This window comes from Neodiprion lecontei, chromosome 1 (genome assembly GCF_021901455.1).
Source record: "Neodiprion lecontei isolate iyNeoLeco1 chromosome 1, iyNeoLeco1.1, whole genome shotgun sequence".
Lineage (NCBI taxonomy): Eukaryota > Metazoa > Arthropoda > Insecta > Hymenoptera > Diprionidae > Neodiprion > Neodiprion lecontei.
The window spans coordinates 3,090,167-3,114,279 of NC_060260.1; the positions used below are offsets into that span (position 1 = coordinate 3,090,167).

General features: G+C 48.7%; 1 protein-coding gene across 4 annotated transcripts in view; it reads left to right on the top strand.

Annotated features, from left to right (window-relative positions):
* The first annotated feature begins 2,042 nt into the window (after nucleotides 1-2,042).
* LOC107216756 (homeotic protein ultrabithorax-like) overlaps nucleotides 2,043-24,113 on the top strand; it is a 118,983-nt gene continuing 96,912 nt past the window's right edge. For all 4 annotated transcript variants that reach the window (XM_046730087.1, XM_046730069.1, XM_015654043.2 and 1 more), the window contains exon 1: nucleotides 2,043-3,903. In XM_046730087.1, coding sequence (XP_046586043.1) covers nucleotides 3,231-3,903 — 673 coding nt within the window. In that variant the 5' untranslated portion in view covers nucleotides 2,043-3,230. The remainder of the gene's footprint in view (nucleotides 3,904-24,113) is intronic.

A 24,113-nucleotide genomic window follows, 5' to 3' on the forward strand; every position in this document is an offset into this window, starting at 1 on the left:
GCGAACGGGCCGCTGCCACCTGTCGGAGCTCCGTGTAAGAGTGCCCGACCACATCCCTCGCCGCTGCCACGGCACCGTGCCTGACTACGCGAGGTATACGCGAGGAACTCGATCTCTCTCTCTCTTTCTCTCTCTCGCTCTCTCTCCTCTGATTGCCCCGACAGATTCACCCGTCAAAGGCTTCCACGGGACGTTGAAAGTCCGGAATCAAGATCAAGGAGCGATTGGCCCGGTGATCCCGAAAATTCGGTTCATCAACCGAGCTTTCCGAGCTGCAGTTCGGGCAGCTAGTGGTGAGATTCCGTGGCGCATTTGCTCGTGCGTATACATAAACGTTTATGTATAGATATATATTTCTCTGTGTGTGTGTGTGTGTGTGTGTAATACGGGTGGCGGGTGGAAGAGCAAATGGGAAGCTCGAGCGGCACGGGAGGCTTATGATGGGCATTACTCGGATCGTTATGGAATAATTTACGAGGTGCGAACCGCGGGGGCGATAATCCAACGACATTTACATCCCAATAAACACTCGACCCGATACCAACGTCCAAGATACGGATGTGTGCGCTGGTTTAACGCGCGTGTTGCGCACACCTACGTTTTCACACATCAATCGGAGAAGCCGCGCACTTCGGTGTAATATGTGTGATACGGATATTATACGCGATGTAATAGACGCGATATTTGTGCGTATAAAGTATATTATATCGCAACGCCGTTGTAACCGTGTGCCGTGAATTTAATGTATGTAATACGGAACCAAGAAGAACTCATTTTTACGACATTTTAATTGTACGGTTGTCTAATTGGCCCGTAAAGCATAAAGTGCTCGTAAAAGCTTTAACGATATTATTATTACCATACGTTTGCCTGCCGCGTTTCGAGGCACGAGACCGGTTATCTCCGCGATTATTTTCATTCAACTGTTTCATTCGCGCCAGCTACACCGCGGTGTTCATTGCATTTTATTTCCTGCGTGTCTTTACCACCTTCTCTCGTTTCACGTATTTACTCGACTTCGTTATCGTGCCGAATTTCCTTTTTTTTTTTCGTAACAATTTGCGCGCTCCGCATTTTTGAACCGCTTGCTCCGATCAGTTTGCCGGAACTGAGAGAAACGGCGCCGAATTCCGTTCATTCACGGCTCGCCTTGTCGTCGCGGCAAAAGCGTCGGCAATAAGAGAGATAGTACGCAAAACGAAATGCGAATAAAGGAACAAGTGCGAGCGTCGATCGTAATAATAGAATTTGCAATTGAACGTCGTTGATGTTGGTCGTTTGAGGGCCGGGATGAGTATGTGGATGTTGGTTCGCGGCTCTCCTCAGAGGTGGCGCCGACGGTGAGCGGTCCTCCACGCGTGACACTCCGCGTGTGAGGTATCTCCCTCCAGGGTGAAAGCTCGAGGGTGGGAGAGGGGCGGTCCTGGCTGGCCTATTGGCGTCGTTCACCCGGGGAACTACTTTCCCCGGGCGTAGTAAGCTCGCAGCGTGGCGGCGCGGCGCTCGTGACGAATTCAATTCCGATTGGTCCTTAAGCAGCGCTCTTCCCCTACCTGCGACCCCATCGGTTCCTTGGCGACTCGTCCCTCTCTCTCGCCGTTCGTTCTCGGTCCTCGTCTGGCACCCAGCGGCGTATCCGCGGAGCGGCGTTCTCGATTTTAATCCGGCGGCACGTCGCCGAGTTTCTCGAGTAGCCAACAGGGGGCGCTGTAAGCAGCCCCGAGCTTTCCGAGGGGGAGATAGATCCAGCGTCGAGGGACGGCCCGGCCACGCGGAGGGGGGCGCGGCACGCGTGCGAGCGAGACGGGACGGTCGCCTTCCTCTTCCACGGGAGGGTCCCGGGGGCTGTGGAGGAGCGAGAGAGAGAGAGAAAAAGTGAGAGAGAGAGAGAGAGAAAGAGCGGACGTACCGAGTGGCGCGGCGGTACGCCGGGCGCGAGAAAAGCAGTGTGCCGTGGACCACCGCACCGGCATACCGTGGCCAAGTTACGATCCCCTTCCCAGGCTGCCGCATTTCGCGTACACCGCACACGCCGCTGCCGCTGCCGCCGCCGCCGCTGCCGCCGCTGCCCGCCCGCCGCCTCCACCGCCTCCGACTCTCACGCAGGGGACAGAACGGGACGGAACGACGCGGCACGACAAGGAGGGACGAGCGCGCCGCGCCAGTCGCGCTCGAGTCCGCGTAAACGATCCACCACCACGTTCGACCGAGTGCTAGTGCAGTTCCGACCGCCGAGTCGCGCGGCCTTATCTCGTTTCACGCGGTTTACACCCCAGCCTGGTGGTACCAACGGGTTCGGTATACATTAACGAGTAGAGACGGGGAACTACGGGCGCCACCTGCGCTCCTGCCGCGTGCTTGAGTCGAGCACCGTTTTTATATGCGATAATAGACAGCGGACTTCCTGTTGTATATTATAATACCTTTCAGACCGAAATGTCAAACGAATCGGGTGTATTGTAATCGCGGGGGTGATATAGAAGTAGAGGAAAAGGAGAGATAGATAGGGAGAGAGAAGAAGGAAGAGAAAGAGGGAAAGATAGAGAAAGAGAGGGAAATCTGGCGTTTGACGAAGGTCGCGTGCCAGGCGCACCGCGTCGCGGTTACCAGAGAGTCAAAGACGAGGAGGCAACTTTTATAGCCCGTCTTATTGCCGGGTTTTATTGCGTCGTTACGATTTAACGGTCGTCACTCTCCGCGTCGAGCGACTCTCCTCTGCCTCCAAACCACCGCAGCACCAGGGTGCTGGCTCAGCCGGCAACGTGGTACCGCGGCCGTCCGTTCACCGATCGCTCGTCTAATCGCCAGAAACGCGTCATGGTGTCCATTCCTGATCGGCACTCGTAGTGGCCCGTTGAGTACCGGAGGGCGCCCGCCGAAACGCCACCGAGACTCTCTCGAAATCTCGGTCGTGACCCTACCGCTCGGTGAATTTTACGGCCACTTGAACGGTCCTTACTTGCCTCACGGAATCCCCGCCACCTTCGCACCTTGCTCATCTGGTTCACCTGTCCTCGTTCGATCGCGGTTCCGTAGAGAGCCGTCGAGCCTCGCGATTCCGTCGCGATCCGTTGTACCAGCTTATACTCAGGAGTGGAGAACAGCTGACCGTACAGACTATTCCTCTAGCCGGGACCAAAGTCCCCTGGCGTTTTCTCGCCTTGGCGGAGGGAGGGTTTAATATTTCCAGTGAGGGTGTCCAGTGCAAGTGATTCAAAATACTAGGAATAATGAACTCGTACTTCGAGCAGACCGCCGGTGGCTTCTACGGTAGCCACCATCACCAGACCGGGGCCGGGGCCCAGCACCACGACCCCGCAACGGCAGCCGCTGCCTATCGCAGCACCTTTCCGCTCGGCCTTGGGATGTCGCCGTACGCCTCGACCCAGCACCATCATCACACGTCCTCCTCCCTGGGCATCCACCCCGGCGGCGGAACGAACACCAGGCCACCCCAGGACTCGCCGTACGACGCGAGCGTCGCGACGGCCTGCAAGATATACTCGTCGACCCCGGAGCACACAACCTCGTCCTACTCGTCCTCGACGGCGAAGGACTGCAAACAGCAGGACCAGTCGGCCCACCAGAACGGATATGCGGCCGTGATGGCCGCGGCGGCCGTCAAGGACGTTTGGCAGTCGGCAACCTCAGCGGCGAACGGACAGAGCAACCCGGTCGTCAGGCCCTCCGCGTGCACACCCGAGGGCACGAGGGTCGGAAGCTACGGCAGCCTCGTGGGAGGCGATCCTGCCTCGAGTCCGGGCAACAACGGCTCCTCGAGATCGTTAGCCTCCTCCTGGAACACCTGCAGCCTCAACTCGGCGGCCAGCCAACCGGTCGCCACCCAGCTCCATCAGCAACCCGCCGCGAATCACACCTTCTACCCCTGGATGGCCATAGCAGGTGAGTTTGTCACGCGCAATTTGCATCCCCGACCTTTCGCCGACCGGTCCCGATCCACCTAGTAGTAGCTGCAAGGGTGAAGAGCGACCGTTCTTAGTCGGAGAGATCGCACACGTGCTTGCCGCGTATAGGTACAATACCTACACTTCGGGGCTTTCGAAGCACGTGGACTCACGCTCGGTTAGACTCGCCGGCAGAGAAAGAGAGAGAGAGAGAGGGAGAGAGAGAGAGAGAGACCAGGGGACCAAAAACGCCTGCTCGGTGAATTCAAAGTAGCCAGGCGACGAACCGGGTAATTTGTGTATGCGAATGTACGCGCGGTTGTGTCTGTCTTTCGCGTACCTAATCGCGTCGTGACAAATCGCTATAGCCAGGATACTTGCGCGACGGCCGGATTTTGTTTGACCGAGATTCTCCACTTTGAATCTCAATAAAAACAATCGGCGCGTCTAGACTAGACGTGGGTGTCTATTCAGTGCCGGAGATAAATTGATCGTAAATTAGTCTGAATTCTGGGTCTCTGGTCGACCTACTACGCCTGCCAACTACCGGCTTGATTCATCCGCAAGAAAAAGTTTCCTCCCGTGAGACCGTTTAATATCCGATATCAATTTTCCCGCATGTCCTGTAACGCAAACCTCCGCGGATTGACGGGCCCTTAAGACGGCGGCAAAACGGAGTCAAGTGCGTGTAAAATTGCCGCCTGCATAAGCACGGTCCTTGTGTATACACGGGAGATAAGTGCTCCGTGGGCTCGTATACAAATGTCATCGTGTGTACGTAGGTACGTGTAATACGCCTATTGTACACAATGCAGGGGATGAGGGCGCGGAGCGTCCAATTGGGGGTTCAACCGATCAACTGCCTTTCTCTTGCCACTCACCCCTCCGGAACCTGAATTCCGGGAGTCAGCTGTTTATACTCTGATCTCAGTCACACGTACGCTGCTGGATGGCCGAGAGTCCGGTCCTTCTCTCTCTCTCTCTCTCTCCCTCTTTTCCAGTATGGGAATAATCACCGCTACACGAGGCTTACCTGTGTTCATCCCACATTCACGCACACTCACGCATACACGCGTATCGAGAGCCCGACTTGATCTCACTTTTCGACTCCTCTCTATACGCCTCTCCGTCCCGCAACCGCGCCGCCGAATTGTTTCCTTCCCTTTCCATCCTCCCGCGGTCCGATTCAAGCCCTCGGATTTTTTTTATTCTTTTTTTCCTGTACCACCGCGCTGGACACAGGAATTGGACCACACTTAATGCCTGCGGTTGGAATATAGAAAAACGAATCTTACTCGACAATACGAAGCAAAAATTTGTCCGTAGCTATTGCATCCCAGGGTGAGGCCCGTAATCTGAAATTATAAAACTTTCGCAACTTGTGTTGCCCAGCAACATAAGCATGAAAATTTGGGACAAAACAAGGAACAGAGGTGACAGAGAACACGGGGAAATATAAAGTACGAACGGTATAGTCGTCGCGAAACCAATCCCCTTGACTGCGTTCGCTCTGACCGTAGTGTATTTGAAAACGAATAAAAGAAGGGAAGGAAAAAACGGAAAAGTTTACATGACGCGTATGCGGGCTCACGCCCATCTCGTCGACCCCACTGAAAATCCACTTTATTCGACAGCCCCTACGCGAGAACATAAAGTACGCCCATTATACACGTCGGAAGGTGTATAACGTACCTTATACCTACCGTGATGCAGGTATACGGTAGCGGACTGTGTGTCTGCGATACACGAACACATAAACTCCGTGGCGTGTAGATTGAGATGTCGGTGTAGAGGCGTGTATGAGGGGTGCCTTTCACAGCTAGAGGTCCTGAAACGGATGATAGGTTACGCGAGGATCGCCTATGGCCCTTGGTTGGCCGCCCATTTGCGCGGGAAAATCGCTTACCTTGTCCCAGTGGTGAAATACACGCAGCTTTCTCCGTCTTACGAAGCACACGATCACTTTCACCGTACCTTTCCAGATGCGAGTTATATTTATGATATGTTTCCCTCGAAAACGAGAACCTGAGGGTGGCCCGATGGCACATCTATAGGGTAATTAGAGGGCGTGAGACTGGAGGACGGGGGCGCTATCTGCGAAGGCCTCTTATATTTACCCTACATATACTTCTCTGTCCCAGAATGTGCCTCGTTATGCACGTCAGACCTCGAGAATTTACCTTTTTAAAAGTACATTAAGAACGCGGCCTCGATAAACTCTAGCAGAGTCTTGTTCAACGTTCTTCTCTTCGTGGTACGACACCTCGTACCGCATCCGCCAATTCTTTTCACCCTCGGTATCTACAGTCATTTATAGGTGAGAAGACGTTCTTCCGAGAGCGAATAAATCGTACTCGAACACGAATAACGTCAACTCAAAATAAACAGCCACAGCGACCGAGAGACGCGCTTGGTACTCTGGTACTCTCTTCGGAATTGAATTGTTTCTCAGCTCGAATCGCTAATCGTTTACTGATTGTAAAAGTACGTGAAAAAAGTTACTACCCACCGCGTGTCCCGCATGCCCTACGAGCGAGTGACTCTCGTTTCTCCTTTGCTCTCTTTCTCTCCATTGCTCGCGTCGTAAAGAAAAAGCAGCTCCTCAGTCTCGTGACGATGTCGCATAAAGTCGCAACGGGATGAGGATCGGTACCCACACGGGAATGAATGGACACGCGGAGCGGAGCATAGCTGTGAGAATCTCGTGACAATCGCTGCTGGTTTCCCGCGTAAATGCCACGCGGTTGTCCTCTGGTGCTTCTCGTTCAGCTTGCGGTCGAGCACTGCGATATCCATCCAGCAATGACCTCGAGTCGATCTGAACGGACAGACATTGTTGATAAATGAAAAACGGTACGACAACGACGCCAAAACAGATAAAAAACAAAAGATTCGAGTATCAAAGGAGAATTTTTATAGCCTGAATTGACAGGTGTAAATGTGTGAAAGGCAAAGAAACCCTGATTACGAACGACTTCCGAGAGCTTTAGGTTGGGATATCGTCGGACTTTGCCGCGTGTATATATACATATGAAGAGAATGGGACGGAGGCAGAGAAGCAGACGGGATGGATAAGGATAGAGAAAAGTGAGAGAAGGAGGTGTTGTGCCACGGGTTTACCTCTGGGAGTCGCCTCGTTCAATATAAACCAGCAACGAACAGCGCTGTAACCGTATAACGCTGACGTTTACGACGGCGAAATCGCAGCTTGCCTCGTTTCAACCCCTCAACCATCTTCTCCCACTCTCGTCGCTACCCGCTACCGACCTTTTCCGACCGCGCGTCGCGGTCCGGGCGGCCCTCCAGTAATGCAGGTCTCTACCCCGTAGGTGGTGTAGGTATCGGCAGCGCCGGTTTGATTTCAAAATGATTAGCCATTCGGAGCCAATGGTGCTCTTGGATTCCATTGGAACTGAATTCCTCGCGCCGCATTCAGCCCTGCAAAAAGGAACAAATTCGTCAAATATGCCAAGCTAGTTTTCGTTTCATTGTCATTGGTACGTATATATATATATATGGAAATATTAAAGGTTTCACGAGCGTGAATCAAGGTTACGATTCCCTTTCTTTTTGTCAGATCATGCCGGCAGATTTGGGAACATCGCTAATTGCCGAGTACAATATCCTTCGCATTTCCGGATTCCATTCACCCCCTTATCAGAGATCAAGTGCGCATCGGCGATGACCGGTTGAGCTTTAGTAGGAATGCTCGATTTGCACCTCATTCAACATTTTATCGAGGAGGAATCTTCCAGCAGCTGTTCCGGAAGATTCTTTAACGATTATGCACGTCCGGAAATATGCAAAAGTATTTTATAATGCATATGGATATGTATGTGCAAGAGATTTTTTTCCCTTCCTCTACTTCTCTACTTTTGTACCGACTATTCAACGCGTACGTGTCGGCAATAAAAGTATAAACTCATCTAATTGAAATCTGTTGGTGAACTTCTAACATAGTTGGGCATAGCTGCATGGTTAAACAGGAACTACGCCGTCTGCAGGCGCGATGATTAAAGAATGGAACTCGATGTTCACCTTTCCGATTCTCCCTCTTTTCTAGAATATTCTTCTTTTGCCTTATCTGTCAGTCCAGCCCCTGTTCGGGTAGCTCGACTCACCGATACTCGGTGTTGCACAGTTAATACGTAAAGAGAAGCAGGCGGCTTGCTTTGGGGAGATTTATTGCCATCCGCGTACTTACAGGCTGAGGCAGCCGGAATTTGTAATGAGTAGTAAATTATTGAGCGTTGTTAAAATAGGTACGTGCACGCACACACAAACCCAGGCGTACGTGCACATACGCACACGTACACAACGTACAGCGTACACACATCCAGATCCGGTCGATAAGATCTATCCAGCGTTAATTAATTACCGTCGACAATAACCGGGGCTTCTATCTTACGAGAATCATTCCTGCGTCGCAGCGAAGCTACACGTCGTCGGCATGATGCGACCAAGCTGTAACGAACTGGCTCCAATTTCACAACCCTAATTTCCGTCTCCGTGGCGGAAAAAAGGACTCGCAATCGCCGCGTTGAAAGAGCCGATTTTCAAACTCGGGTGGCGGGTCAAAATGCCCATTAATTCCTCTATCGCTCGGCATAATTTAGAAAACAAGCAAAGACCGGCGACCATCGCCCGGGCCCGATACTCGGGGCGTACGCGTCGATCTCTCTCTCTCTCTCTTGGGACTGGCGTCCCCCTCCGATGGGCCCAGGACCCGATCGCAGCTGTGAGTCCGGATGAGTTTGACGCCCGACTTCGCTCCTCACGACTCCTCCGAGGAGGGACGCCCGCCTATATCATCCGCTCGGAAAACATTAGGCCCGTTTTCGGCCCCGGCCCATATCCGTCGATGGACGACCGACTCTCTCTCCGCTGCCCACGCAAATATCTCACGTGGGCTGTTCGCTCATCATCAAGTTTTAACGTCAAAATTCGAACGATAAATATCGCCGATTCATGCAGCAAATTCTTCGAGCACTTGGCACCGCTGCTTTAATCTCGAATGTGATTGTTCACCTATTCGATAAATCCAACAGATGCTCGGCCACATTTATTTCACTCACGTCCTCGCCTCATAGTTTGTTACAATAGGTCGCAGATGAGAGATTGAATACATAATTCAATCCCAGCAACTAAACACTCGCTTGACTCTTCTGCGGTCGCAAAATCCATCGCCGGAACTTACTTCACCGGTATAATATATCACACTTTTAACGAAAGGTTTTATTTTCCGGCATTCCTTGAATCTATGTTATCAAAGTATAATCGTACCGAAGAACTAGCGCCAAAAAGCACCTCGAAATCTGATAGAGTTATTATATACTTACGGAAGACCGAGCTGTGAATTGATAAATTTCTCAACACACGCGGCCATTAATATAAACGTTTTTATTTTTCATCGTAATAATAATACCTACTCTATAAAAAAATTCAACGTACGTTTACTGCTATGTAATGCATAGGAAATGGTCGTATTTTATCCGGTCTTTATTACCTGCACTGCGGTAGCATTGGCAGGAGTTAGGGTAAGAATTATCGATGTAGACAAGGTGCGCCCAGGCTTTTGAGGTGTTCGACTTTCGCGTAATTAGGTATATCGACCACCGTTGTACGCACACTTAACAGATGTTGTACAACCATAGTCATTTATAATACTAACACGAATGGAAATGTTTGACCCTCGGCACGTACAATAACTCAGTTTTGTTCTTCTCTGTCTATTCTCCTTCTTATTTCCATCGTTATCTGGTTTCGGTAGTGATAATTACAAGTAGCGGCATCCCGAACCCTGTAATTTATTAATTCGGAACTGAATATGTCTTTATCTGTTGGCGATAATCGTGTCTGTATAACTCGCGTGCTAATGCTAGCGGAAAGATACGTCAGATATATCCGTGTATTACTAGGATCTTGGAAAGTGGAGGAAACAATCTACCTATTGTTTTCAATGAAAACAGATCTTGCACTGAATATTACGCAATGAAATTGCCCGTTTATACTTCGATACCGAGTCGATGTTATTCTTTTGCCAAGCGTTAAATTTATGCAACTGATGCAAGTATAAGGCGAAGCACCGGGAAGTTGAAAGCTAGTAAAATACGTGAATCGTAGGAATTCCACCCCAAACCGACCTACGTCCGACCCTCGCCATCGGCGATTTCACTCATTTTTAAGTATGGTGTAGAGTGTATAAAAAAAAAAAAAAATTTTTAAAAGAAAACATTTTTCACTGATGTTTATACGAGTATTTTATTAACCACAGGTTTGATTTTTAGGTCAGTTTGGTGTGGAATGCCTCATATATACATGTACATATACATATACATAGATGAATAGGAGACGGTGATAAAATTTGAATAACCAACAGATTAAGAAGTAAGATTTAAATTGTCACAGTTGGAAAAACTTTCACTTAACGAATGTGTCAGATTCGTGATACTTGTATAAGTAATTCGTATGAGAAAATATCGGTTTAACGGGAACAGCAGGCCTAAAAAAATTTCGAGATAAGTGAATATTCCAAGTTTTCCATCTGCAGACGAATTACACATCCACAAATGGAATGTAGAAATCACAGTTTTCGAGATGCTTTGGCGATCAACGTTGGTGACGCGACAAAACTGAAACGGAAGACGAGAAAAAGAAGTCCGCTGCCGAGTCGAGTGGTTTAATTTGAGTATCGTTGTAACATCCGTCAAACGAGGTTAACGTCGTCGGAATTTAACTATCGTTCGACAAAATAGATGATTAAATGTGAGAAAAAGGATTAAAAAAAAGAAAAAAAAAAAAAAGGAGTTAGGCATACCGCGGAGAGTAGGGAAGATGTGAGAAAATGAAATAAACAATTATAAACTAAATTTGGAGAGGAAGAAAAAAAGAAGAGGATTCGTTATACAGCTACCGCGTCCGCTAATTGATTTCTTGGTTCCCGCGCGTAACTTATGGCCGTTTCTAGCTGGATACAGACCTGCGCCAAGTTCCCGGTTTTGCCTGCCCCCGATGGTCGGCCATTACGTCTAGCACCTGCCACCCCGAGAGTTTAAAACCTGACTACGGAATGCTTAGCGACGTTGCTCAACCGACGTTCGGCGCAATTATCTTCTTTCAGAAGTGCCCACTACCGTTAAAAGGTCGCGGTCTCAAGACTAACCTTCCACCGGCTAAATTACCGCTATACCGTATCCACGCTGTAAAATTATGCGCACGATTCTCACCGTCTTCGTATCTGCTTACCAGAATTACGAAAAAAACTGAAAAGAAGTAAACGAAAAATGAAAAGAAGAGGAAAAAAAAAAAAAAGAAAAAAAAGATCGAGCAGAACTCGGAATGAAAGAATTGGGCAGTAAAATCACGAAAATTTATAGACGGGAGATCGGCAAGAGAAGATGGCATGTAATATCAAATTTGAATATTCTTAATGCATTCAGGAAACGGTGAAACAATTGGATCTTATAACCGAGTTTATATGAAGGCGCCCGGCTTGTGCGCCGTTAATTTTATATACATATCTATGAGAAAACACATGAGGGTATTATAATGAAATTTATTATACACCCACGATCCTCTTATACATGTATAATACACGCTGATCCGTAGATAAGAATATAAACTTTTGTCTTTGCCCGCGTAAGCTATTTTCCATAATTAGGAAATTTCGACCGGTGACCCAGGTTTACGTACCTGCGCGATACGTTCATGCTAATTAATTTCCCCTTCCCGTAAAATTTATTCCTCAAACGAAGTCGGAGAAGGAGACTTTTTGAAGCCTCGGCGAGCTTCAGTCGCGGGGCGAAATCCTCGACGAGATGAGAAAGACGCGAAAGCGTCGTCGTCGATCATATGGATGCGGTGAAAGAAAAAAAGTACAAACAAAGGTTTAACTCGTATTCTCGACTTATGCTCGGGGACGTTAGATGGGTGGGCACGCGAATCTAAAGTGTATAAAAACACAACCTTGCCAAAGTTCCCCGCATGCGAATATACATAAAAATGTCCATCGATCGCGGCGATGAGCGATAACTCGCTATGGGTAAAACCGTATTGAAAAGTTGCGTGTAGAGAAGTACCTCAATGGCTTTTTTGGCAGACGCAGAATGGCGTGTGAAATCACCTTGTTTGCGGTATTCGTTTCCTTTCGGCAACCACGTGCGCGCCTTTTCGAAAGAATTCATGCAGACTTTCAGGCAAAAGCAAACACTTTACTCCAAATACGCATACCCGACGATGTCATTTTTTCAAAGATTCATTTTCTCCTTTTCTCACTAGGAATATAATTCGCGCGAGACTGTTATCTTAAAAATCGTTACACATACACCATCGAAGACTCGTAATACAACCGTTACTCCAAACCGACGTATTTCCGTTGATTTATATCGTCGTTAGTGTGGTCATTGAGAAATTTGAAAAAAAGATAGTGGACTGATTAAATTTCAGGTTAGATGTAAAATTTTGCCGATTGAACAGCTTGCACAGTATAATCTGCAGTAATTACGTACAGTTATGACATAATATTCCAGAGGTCAGAGACAGTGTCGCTGTAATATTTAACGAGCCAGAATAAGATATGAGTATGAATTAATGACAACTGTTAGGTATTGAATGATCATTATACTCATACCGTAATTCGAATCGAAAAAAAATTCAGCAATAAATTGTAAAATTTATTACCGTCTACATTGAGCAATATCGCATATACATGTTTGTAAGCAATAAAAATCTTCGCAGGGTTTCTCCGGTGTTTCATCTGCCAAACTGTAAAGAATAAAAACAATCCGCAGCAAACCTCGCAAAAGTGACTAATCGAAACTCGCTTACGCGGAATTCAATCGGGCCGATCGTCGATCGAAGACGTTGATTTTCCTGTTTTTGCTCTGTGAGAGTGCGTGATGTAACGAAACGACGAATAACCCGTTTGACCTCCGAAGGGCGACGGTAAAAGGTACGTACCTTGGGTAGGCGGTAAATACGAGGGCGCGAAGGTCTCGCATCGAATTGCATAGCATCGCCGCATCCTTTAAACGAGTCGTTTCGTCGAACCGCGAATAAAAATTATGACGGATTTTTTTATCGACGTTTTTATTGCCTCGTTGACGTCCATTAGAACGACAAGGAGCACATTACACGAACATTATATCCGTCGCTGCTTTGCCTTGTAATATTTTGCGTTTTTATTACCCCGACGATGATTAATTATTTATACACATAACCGAGGAACCTTTCATCACCCTCGACTAGTGGTTTCTTTCAGACCATATTACGTATGCGCCCGATATCTAACTTCCGAATTCGATTCTTGACACGTATTCAATAACATTTATACGGGATGCATGTAAAGACAGTGGAGATCGATTCGGGTATTTTATCGATCGGTTCCTCTTACACGTTTTTACTATTTCACCACGCACGGAATACGTTACGTGCGATAATGATAATTGCCGCACTTCTTACGAACGTGTATATTGTATAATTATACACGTTGATCGAGTCTACGAGCGCGTTGATAAATACCTACATACACCTGTTTGTTTCGTTGCTCTGTTCATGTTTCTCAATTATTTATTTACGTATTTCTTTTTCTTTTTTCACCATTTATATTTAATCCCCGGCCTTCCCCCCCCCCCCCCCCCCCCCCTCCTCTCCTTTCTTTTAATTATACCGAATTAGTTTCAGTGGGAAGTCAAGTAGCCTCTTCCCTGACTTAACGCCAAGTCGAACACGCTTTAATCCGGTTGAACTGGTCTTTAGATTTAATAGTCGTATAGCGGACGATCCCGTCAACTGGAATAGCGTTATGCGCAGGTACAGGTAAATTCAAGCCTCGACTGTCTAGATGCCGGGAAAATTGTTCGCCCGCAGGATGCAAACCTGATCTTATTTCCAGGCTTGCAGGATCGTTAGGTATACTCACGATTATTACACGGACGGAGGACGATTCTCCTCGAAGTAAGAACCTGCGACAAGGCCACCGAGGGGTGCGGTGCAATAAAATCGACACTGCCGTTTCCGTAGTCACGTTCCGTGCCCGTCCGCATCCCCGAAATACAAGCCGTACAAGCTCTAAGCGACGTGTCTCAAGGTACGGATAGCCGCTAAGCCCCGAACCTCAATTCCGGCTCCCGCCTATAAACCGTCTGCACAGTCAAACCGCGTGGACCGTTAGTTGCCTTTTTTTAACGGGGACAAGTCGTAAAACGGTCGTCCAGTTTCTTTCGGATACAATGGAAATAACAGTTACAGTTATTCTTACCTCCAAAAAGTTCGGGGCATTTGCTTTTTCGCCTCAGTCTTGTCGCATCTTTCGCTCGTCGCGAGTCGGTGCTACGTTTCGTAGTTCGGTGACGCGACACTGTAAGAGAGGAAAAATCGGCGGTGTTAATAATACAACATAACGGTAGATGTAAAGGAAGGGAAAGACAGAGAGAGAGAAAGAGTGTGTAAATGATTAAAAATCGTGCCGATTATCGAGAAACTCGGTCGTTGACGATACCGATCAATCGTATCATAATTCAAGTGTGTCTTTGGGAAAGTTTTCTCCTATATAATAATCTCGAGAGTCGCGGGACGATGTTGATATAACAGTTTCTCCGTTTCATTTCCATTCATGTATTCGATCGAGGAAGCCGATCGCCCAGCCCAGCCCGGTCTCAGGACTGAAAGGCTGGGTGCATCCGTCGTCGCAAAGGCTGCATGCGCCGTCCTCGCATGGCATTAACACGTCCGGGAGTCTCAAGTTGGCTCCCCGATATTTACGGCCGGGTATCGCCGTTCGTATGCTTTAGTGTCTACTCGGGCACGTGCAGGAATCGTAAGCCTCGCGAGCCGATGTCACACTTTTCTCTGTTTCGACAATTCATCGCGTCCAGCCAAAAACTGTACTAACGGAACCACGGAGACAAAGTTGTCGTAGATTTTTGACCCTCGTTTCGAACGAGCCTATTATAAGCGTGGGCACGAGGATGTTGCGAAACGTCGATCAGCCTCTGGAAACTGCGTACATACGTTGTAATATACTCGCGCGGTTTCATGCTTTGGAATGTTTTTAATTGTTTTTTTCATTTTTCTCTCCTTATTAATATTTTTTCTCAACTCTGACGTTCTTCTTCTTCTTCTTCTTCTTCTCTTCTTATTTTTCTTCATTTTGTTCGGTTCCTTCGCTCCGTTCTCGATTACCTCGCTTTTCTTGCGTAGCCTAGTCTTTTTTATCCCTATCGAGGCCTAAACGCGGAGGCACGTGATACCGGGCAGGTATACCTAAGATATTATAACGTGTACAACAGCGGCTCACCCGGCGGAAATGGGTCTATGTATACGTATAGTACGTACCACACCATGCTGGTTGTGTTTCGTTTCGTGAGCGATATATACGTATACGTATATTCATGTATATATATACACCTCCCGTATAATACCGAGGTCCGTGAGTATTATATGCCCGCTGGTTCGATCGTCGTTTTAAACTTTCGTAACGTTAATTAGGGGCAATGAATTTTATTGCGGCAGCCGAAGGTCGTGGCTGTAAATCAAACCGAACCACCGAATTTGGGGCTTATCCGTCGAGCTGCAGAGCGTTCTCTCGTGTTTGTGCTACACGCTCTCTTGTTAGCGTCCGTGAATCGAGACGGACAAAGAATCGAACTTCGTAAAAGCTCAAGAGACGCCGGCCGTCCCGACGCCTCGAGAGTCCGTTCATGCCGCGAACCTCGCGATGTGACATAACGTCCCGCAGGCCAACAACCCCTCGGTGAAATCCAAGGGGGATAGAAATACCGGCCTGCAGGCACTCGGACCGCGTCTCGACGTCGCTGGAAACTCGAGTCGGACTGGATAGCCATCTTATGCAGCGATCGAGTTTTGCGCGACTCCATCGCTCATCCGGATACTCGGTAAATCATTCTCGATTTCTCGTGATGTAGACCTTCTTCTCCGACCGAAGACACTTCTTCTTCCCTCCGATGCAGGCATACGCGTGGACGCATAGAGAAATCCGCGTTCCCGTCACTGAAACCACCGACGCATCGTACGCGGACATAAATCACCGGTCGGTTCACCCTTGCGTTCGAGATATGCAGCCGATTGATCAGTTCTCGCCTTGCGAATCCTAATATTTGTTTGTTATTGCCGTTGAAAAAAACGCAGCAAAGACCGAAGAGCGCGTCCGGTCGAATCGCGGCTCCTCAAACAAATTCCAAATTGTTATTTCTGACTGGTCTTGTTTGCCGGATACCTCGTGAGCCTCTTTAGTTATCCTTCGACCGAGGCGCTTCAACACCTCCGCTGCAGCCGACGGACGATTTTCGCTGATGTATAGCGCTGCGCGAACCTGAGGGCAATGTGCAGCTATAATCCATAATACGAACCGATATAACAACGCTTTCGGGCGGTGTAATTTAATCACGTCCAGGGATTGAAAATACTCAAGCCCCGCAGTCGTTATTCAATGATCGTCCTTAGAAGAACAGTCCCGAGTAGCTTACGTGGATACGTTGCAGCGTGAATAATATCGCGATGATCGTCGCGGATCGTTACAAAATTACGCGGAAAGAGGGTGAAAGCAAGAAAAAGGGAAAAACGAGACTGACGATGAACTGATACGAGACGTCTCCGACTTACGAGGAAACTCGTCTCTCACTTCTATAAACTTCTAACGATTTTCGAATGAGAATGAAAATTTTTCGTGACCGACGGAGAACCGCGAACTGAGTCTGCTTTTGGCAAACGCGTTTAGTTCCTGCCAAAAACCGTGTAAAGAAGATCCGCGATTCGGTGGCGCGTGCGCTGCAAACCAGCTTTGGGAAACACGGACATAAACACTCGGTAAGGCAGAGGCAGAGTCCGTAGCAGGGAAATAAAGCTCGCGGCCCGAGCTGTAGCATTAAGACGGACGGTGCCAATCGTATGCTAATACACCCGCCAGATCTTATTTCTCCTTTACCGGGGACGCGGAGCTCGATCCTGCAACGCCGAAGCTCGCCGGAGCTCGGATCCTCTTGATCGAAGGGCCCCGCCGAATAACCGGAGCCCTTCGAAGACACGCGCGTATATATATTTTATCGGTGACCACGGACTGCTCAAAGGTTATATGCTGCACCGCGTCGGTATTAGGTACCCATATTTATACCCAGCTCACGGAGAGGAGAAGAGAGGAGAGGAGAGGAGATTCTCTTCGAAATAGCGGCGTGGGCGAGACAACACAAGCCTGAACTTTAATACCAGCTCGGATGAGGTTTGAGGTCGCGATCTTGATCTGGTTCTCGGTCACTTTTTTCATCGCCTATTTTTTTTTCCCCCCGATTCCGGTATTGGCTGATTTTTTTCTTGTTCCGAGCAGTTTTTTTAAATTTCGTTCTTCTTTCTTTTCTTTCTCTCTTTATATACATATATATATATATATATATATATATATATATTCATCTTTTACTTTGTCGTAGGACAAATTATTCAAGTCACATCATATTGTACAATATTTTCTGCACGATGATCGAACCGCGAGTCGCTATCATGCGGTGTTTATACGCGTATATTATAATAACCGGTAGCGTCTTATGTATCACGATTTCGCTGCGCAGATAGCCCGTGTCTCCGAATCGTGTATTTAACGAACATCTGAATCTTAAATAGGTAGACAAAGATTTTTGCTGCCTCTTACGGCAAGTCTATGATACATGTACATACATCCATCGGTTATGCAAAATGAACACCTATAGGTGAGATTCTCATCCGAGCCTCGCACGCGACGTAGTTTCCAGTGATTGAAGATTTGTCGCAGAACATAAATCTGTGCCTCGCAAACAGACGCTGCAACATTATCGTGTAATACGGGATAATTTATACGCATTCATCGCGGCTGTTCGATTGACCATAAATATAACTGCAACGGAATCGGCCGGGCGAATACGATTAAGCCAAATTCTCTGGAAAGATAAGTAAGCAAAGAAAAGAAAAAGAAAACGACAAATAGTGAAAAAAAAACGTCTTCTCTTCCGTTACACATATCCAAGATCTCGCACAATGTGAAGTAATTTTAATCTCTACGGCGTTACGGGGCGGACACCAGTCATACCCGTCCTATAGAAGGAGAACCGGCATAGGAACTTGTTTCGTATAGATATTTTATGGGTCAAGAGAGTTGGGTGCATACCACGCGTGCGTCGTTCTCACCGCGTTTATACCGTAGGCAGGTATCCTATACACACCTGTGTGTACGTATGTACCTGTATAAAACGCGTTAAGTTATACGTTTGATTTTTGATAGCTGAATGTCGCGGTATTACGAATCAGTTTCCGCGAACAATACGAGTTTGATATTTTTTATTCCCAATCGCGAGAGGATTTGAAAAAGAATGAATATTTTAGTTCGATCAAAAAATAGCTAGCAAACTTTACCGCGGTGTGTAAAAATCCACGTATAACGAATATCGCGGAGCTAGCGAGTTACGAAAATTAGAATAGCGCAGATTGTTGAGTGTATATAAAACATATATGGGCGTATGTTATACACGTATACGTGACGTTTTGTCACAAGGCTACTATCTCCTCGTAACACCTTCCCTAATGGTCGTTTTCTGTCTCATTTAGATGCAAAGATACGAAATACCACCGTACAACGCATCTGTATTCACTCATGAGTATTTTATGCACACACATACACGCGTTATTAGATCGCGGAAAGATATTATACATTCCCCGTCGGAGCTGCTGGTTTGACTCGCCGCTCGTCAACCCGTCTCTCTCGTACGTCGGTGAATATTCGGTCATCGATGCAGATGTAATAAAAGATGAATGGAGGGGGTGGGGGGGGGGGGGGGGGGGGAGGTACAAGCGTAAATTTTAAAAAACCAGGAGCAATTCGGAGATAGAGGCTTAATCGTCGATTCGGAAGGTTCCGATTAGCATGAGCTTGGATACACAAAAGCCGAAGCACCTGTTAAGGAACGAATTGGCGAACATTCGATCGGATCTTTTAATCTGAATCCCATTTAGCGTAGTCGGAGTTATTGGACGGTCGCTCGTTCGTTCGTTCATTCGTTCGTTCGGTCGAAGGCTGGATGCGGTATTCGGGCAAGAAAGACAAGGAAGAAAGAAAGGAAGGAAGGAAGGGCTAAGCCAGCGGGAAGGCAAACCAAAGGCAGCCCATGATGGAGAAAGAGAGAGGAGAGATAGAGAGAGAGTGAGAGGAGAGGAGAGGATGGGAGTGCAGCGAAGTGCGTCCATCACCGACTAACCCCCCACCCCCGTGCCCCTCGACGTCCTACCCATCGACGCTCTCTCCGTCTCTCTTTCTCCCTTTCTCTCCTGTTCCCTTTTTCTTCCTTTCGCTCCGAGAGACTCCCACCACTCTTGACCCTTTCTCCGACAACCAACCGCTCCAATCGGCCCGGGAACTCACCGAACGAACAAACGAACGGCCCGACCACCTGATGCGAGATTCGAGATGCGATTTCGAACCGGGCCTTCTCGTAACTGTACACAGACTTGTGTGTCCATGCCTTCCTAGGTGCGCCCCACCGCGCTTTGAGAGATCGAGTGTTGTGCAACTACCGTGTGTATCGATCGGTATTTAACCGAGAGGGCGCGTTTAACCTCGGATCGAATTACACCCAATTGTCCGTAGGCGTCCGATGATCCGGCATAACCGGCGATCTTAGGTGGAATCCGGAGTAGCCAGGATCAACCCGCGCACATCCTTACAGACCTCTAATTTGTCCGGTTTGCATGATTGCAAGGCGTCGCCCTTCGCCTCGTCGGCATTTCGTTCTCTCCCCCTATTCAGTCCGCGAGAGCTTTCTCAGGCGAATTATACCGCCGAGCAGATCTCCAGATTTTCGTACGAACCGATCATCCTTGTGCCCGTCTCTTATTCGCTTCGAGCTAACCGCGATTGATGCCGTAGAAACGCCGATCCGAGCAAAGCGTACGAATGGATGTATATCCTTCTCCATCGATTGTTTCTATCGTTACACCACATCTTTACCCTGACCAGAGCCGGATCCGAACGGCGTGGCCGAGGATAAAAAGCTCAGGGCTACGGTGCGCGCACTGCCTTACGTATAATCGACTTGTTTTTTCGTTAGACGTAGAGCGAGCAGCAACGCACCAATCAGTATCTAATCGAAGGTAGTTCCGGTCGATAACGATCGCTCGGTGTTGATTCGAATCAAGTTTCGGCCCGCGGTGAGCGCTTATAATTCGCCGAAAATCGAACCAAGACGAAAGGCGTTATACCGAGACCTTGTACGGTATTTGTACGGATACGATATACCTACATACCCATTCACCCACCAGACTCAACTACGCGGGAAGTAGAATTAGGATTTGAGAAGAGACAAGCTTCGTAATTCGGGGAGGAATCGTAGAGTGCGATAATAAATGTCTTGAAATTCAATTCCCGCAAAACGGTTGCGAACGCGTTTATTATACACCCCCGTCAACGGATACGGTGTTGGGGTAGGTGAGCGTATCTCGATTCGTCGTGTAATGTCCCTTCGATCGAACTCACCCGCCGTCGTAAAACTGTCTCGGAATTACGAATCCGCCAACCTAAGTATAAACCGAAACTGGCGCGGATGGAAATCGAGTTTATCGCATTTTGCCAGACCGTAACGACCTCACTGCGTACACAGCGTATATTACGAGTGAGTATACACGTAACAACTTACGTGAACATCGTCGTCGATATTTTTCAGCAAAAGAATACCTTTCATCAACGAAATGTGCTTGCGCTCGGTTTAGCGATGAAAATGGGGGGCTTGGTAAACTAATTTGCTCGAGGGGTACGAGGGGTCGGTGAAAATGAATGAAAATAAATAAACCAGGTAGAAGAGTAAAAAGTACGGGGAGTAAAAAAAAAAAAAAAAAAAATCGAGTCGGGAGATAGGATTTCGCGAGAGAAGTAGCTGGTGTAAGGGATGGTTTACGTAGAGCCTAGGGGAGGAGGGTCAGGGGGTGATTCAAGCAGCATTATCAGCACGCGCCGCGCCTTTGTGTGCCTACTAAATCTGTGAAATAACTACCGAGAGAAACACAGCGCTGCGCGGTTGTTGGAACATTTTGCACCCTGTTGAAGGTGCTGTGTGCCGGTCTCGTATCGGGATACAAGCACCCCTTTCCTCTCTTCTCCTCGTGAAACGTAACGTTGTACGCGTGTTCCGAAAGCGAAAATTTTAATGATGTTTGCCGAACACCCCGGGTTCGCTTAACCCGGATGCCGTGCTCTCAGCTCCGCCGCGGTTCGACCTCGCGCGACTCGGTATCTCACCCGTGCATCAAACTGCGCGTTGACTACACGGCAACCAGGGGGTGGAGGGTCGGAGGGCGGCGGAACGTTATGCGAAGACGCTTGAAGCCTTCGAGGCTGAGCCTGGTTCTTTTACGTAAAGTCGGTTCCCCTTCTCTTCGAATTATCGGTTTTTTTGTCCGGGAAAGAAATTACTCCCAAACCGTTCCGCGGGATCGATGATCCGAGAGGATAATTATAAGAAAAACCTTCGCTCGATCACCGCACACGTGTAACATGTGAATACAGCTCGAATTCTGGAAATCTGTAAGCACCTGTACCGGAATCGGGGTCAACCCTCGAAAGAGAAAAGAGGAGGGAGAAGAGAAGTCGAGGTCCGTTGTGTACCCATCCGTTCCCGGGGAATGAGATCCACTGCGTCGAAAAGGTTGGCAGCCCTTGTATTTTCTGGTAACACGGAACACTCGAGGTCACGTCTTCTTATGCCGCAGCAGCAACGGCAGCATCGCTGTACGGCAAGGCCGGCTCGTCCGATCCGAACGGAGATCAGAACGCCGTCGATTATGGATAATTTAATTCAGTCAGTCATCATTAGTGATTATAGTGGCGGCCGCTCGGTCTGAGGTGGGCATTATCCTCGCTGCATGCAGGTTTTTTGGGAAAATCATCGGCGTCGCTTCTCCCCTTTCGACCTTTCTTCACGGCGTTGAACCGCATCCGCGGGTAGAATTCGCGGCGACGTTACATTGTAGCGAATGGGTGTTACATTATACAGTGTGTGAAATTCAGCTGATCGCACGTTCCGATCAACCGGTTGGCTCGAAACGCTGCCCGATCGGGTATCGAGGATAGTCGTCACGTTCCGGGCTGCTCGGGGATGCAGGAAACATTTCCTCCTAACAGTGGTTGTTAATAATCGATGGACCCGAGCGTCAGATCGGAGATAATACCTCGGAATTCAACTCCGAACCTCGAACCGCACACCTGACTTCGGGCGGTGAAACGGCTCGTGATTCGCGGTCGGCGAGCCTCTCTTCTATACTTCTCACCGTCGACACGACCAACCATAACCACAGCCGGGAAGCCTGCACCACGGCACCGGCCAACAACCGGCACGAGGAATATCAACTCTCGTGGTCGGGGGCCGGCTCATTACCAGGTTGCTGCACAGGTACCACGCTGCGATCTCGAGTTCTATCCACCTCGGACCCGGTGTACACACAACGTGAGCTTCGTACGAGGCCGTGGAGGAATGAAAGATGAAGAGAAACGCTTGGCGCCACGTACCGTACAGCTTGCAAAACGATCATCCGGCTGTTCCACAGTCGGCTATAGCCAAATTCTGCCGTACCCCAAAGAAACTCGTGGGAATTTCCGTGGTCAACGTCTGCTGGTTGTCCTTTCGGGCCAACTTATCGGCAAATGCTTGCAGACGTACGGTTTACTTAACGTTCCGTTAACGAGACGCGCGATACGGATGGTTTACGCAGGCAGGACACAGACAGCCGGACTCTTACCAGCCATGGGCAGAAGCCTCGTAGGTGGAACGACCCAGAAAACTCGGGACCAATGGAACACGCTAGACAGCTCGGGATAGGATCGCGCTACGTCGATGGTGGTGGTGGTGATGGTGGTGGTGTAGGTATACATTTGAGAAGTATGGTAACGCACCCTGCGGTGGCCTTTGGTTTCTCCAACGACGCGGGATGATGTATGGCGTTACACACATGCATCGGTTACCCATCCCACTTCCACCGCACCGCACCTCCTCTCCTCTCGCCCTCCCACCCCGAGGCTCCATTAGGTATTATATGCCCTCTACCTGTGTGCCTATGCGCCAGCGAGCCACAACCGAATCCAAAAGAATAATAATAAGAACGAGACTATACAGACTATTCCTGTTACGTTGCATTCCTCTTGTTCAAACTCACCGGACCACCCCGATCCCGAGCCCTGCAGAGACCGCGTACAAAAATCTATACCTTACACGAAACGCCCGCGACTGTTATAAGCTGCACCCACCGACGGATACGCGGGGTCGAACGAAACCGTAACGAATTTTATCATCGGTGAAAAATAATCGGTATACGTACGACATACGTACCTAGCGGGGACAGTTTAAGCTTCCTCGGTCAATTTACCCTTCGTCAATTATATTCTCTCACCCTTCGTCTAAAATACGTCGCACCTCGCGTGGTCCGCGCAAGTAAATGCAAAGGGAGAAAAGTTACGTTACACACACGGCGGATGGATGAATAAAAAATTCATACGTCGCGTTGAAAAGGGGGAGAGAATGAACAAAATAAAAAATGGTAAAAAACTCGTCTCAACCTGCTCATAAAAACAGGTGCAATAACGCGAACCCTGCGTCACGTTGTGCAGTGCGATTTACCTGCCCGTGTACCCCTTTGATTGATATCCCAGATGGGTCTGGATAAGTAAGTGTTTGTTAGGAGGGAGAGGCGGATAAGTACGGTCCGTATATGGGTTTAACGGCGTAGTATGCACGTGGCACGCGATGCGTCCCGACGCCTGACGTCTATCCGCGCAAGTGATCGTAGTTTCTTTCAGAAACGAGCCTACCCGATCCCTCCGTCTTTGTCGTTAAGGGTGCGTCGCCGATGGACCGTCGGATAGCCCGTGACATCAAAGAACCCCGGAACCGTCTCCGGGGGTGGCCCGTCCCCGATATCGTCCTCTTGATGAATTCCCCGAGACCCAGCAGCAGTCCGCTATAAAATGCAGGCTTCGATATCGTCGTTCCGCCGTAGAGGTAGACGTCTCTAGGTATGCGAGTTACGTACGAGGCAGGTTTGTATGCATGCCCGTGATCCTGGCGGCCGAGGGAGGAGAGGGGGTAGGTTGTAACACACGGCAACGAGAGAGGCGCCTTTATTTATCGCATTTAAATGAAGCCTCACCGTGTAATTGCGCCGTGATGCATCAGGATGATTTGCGAGGCG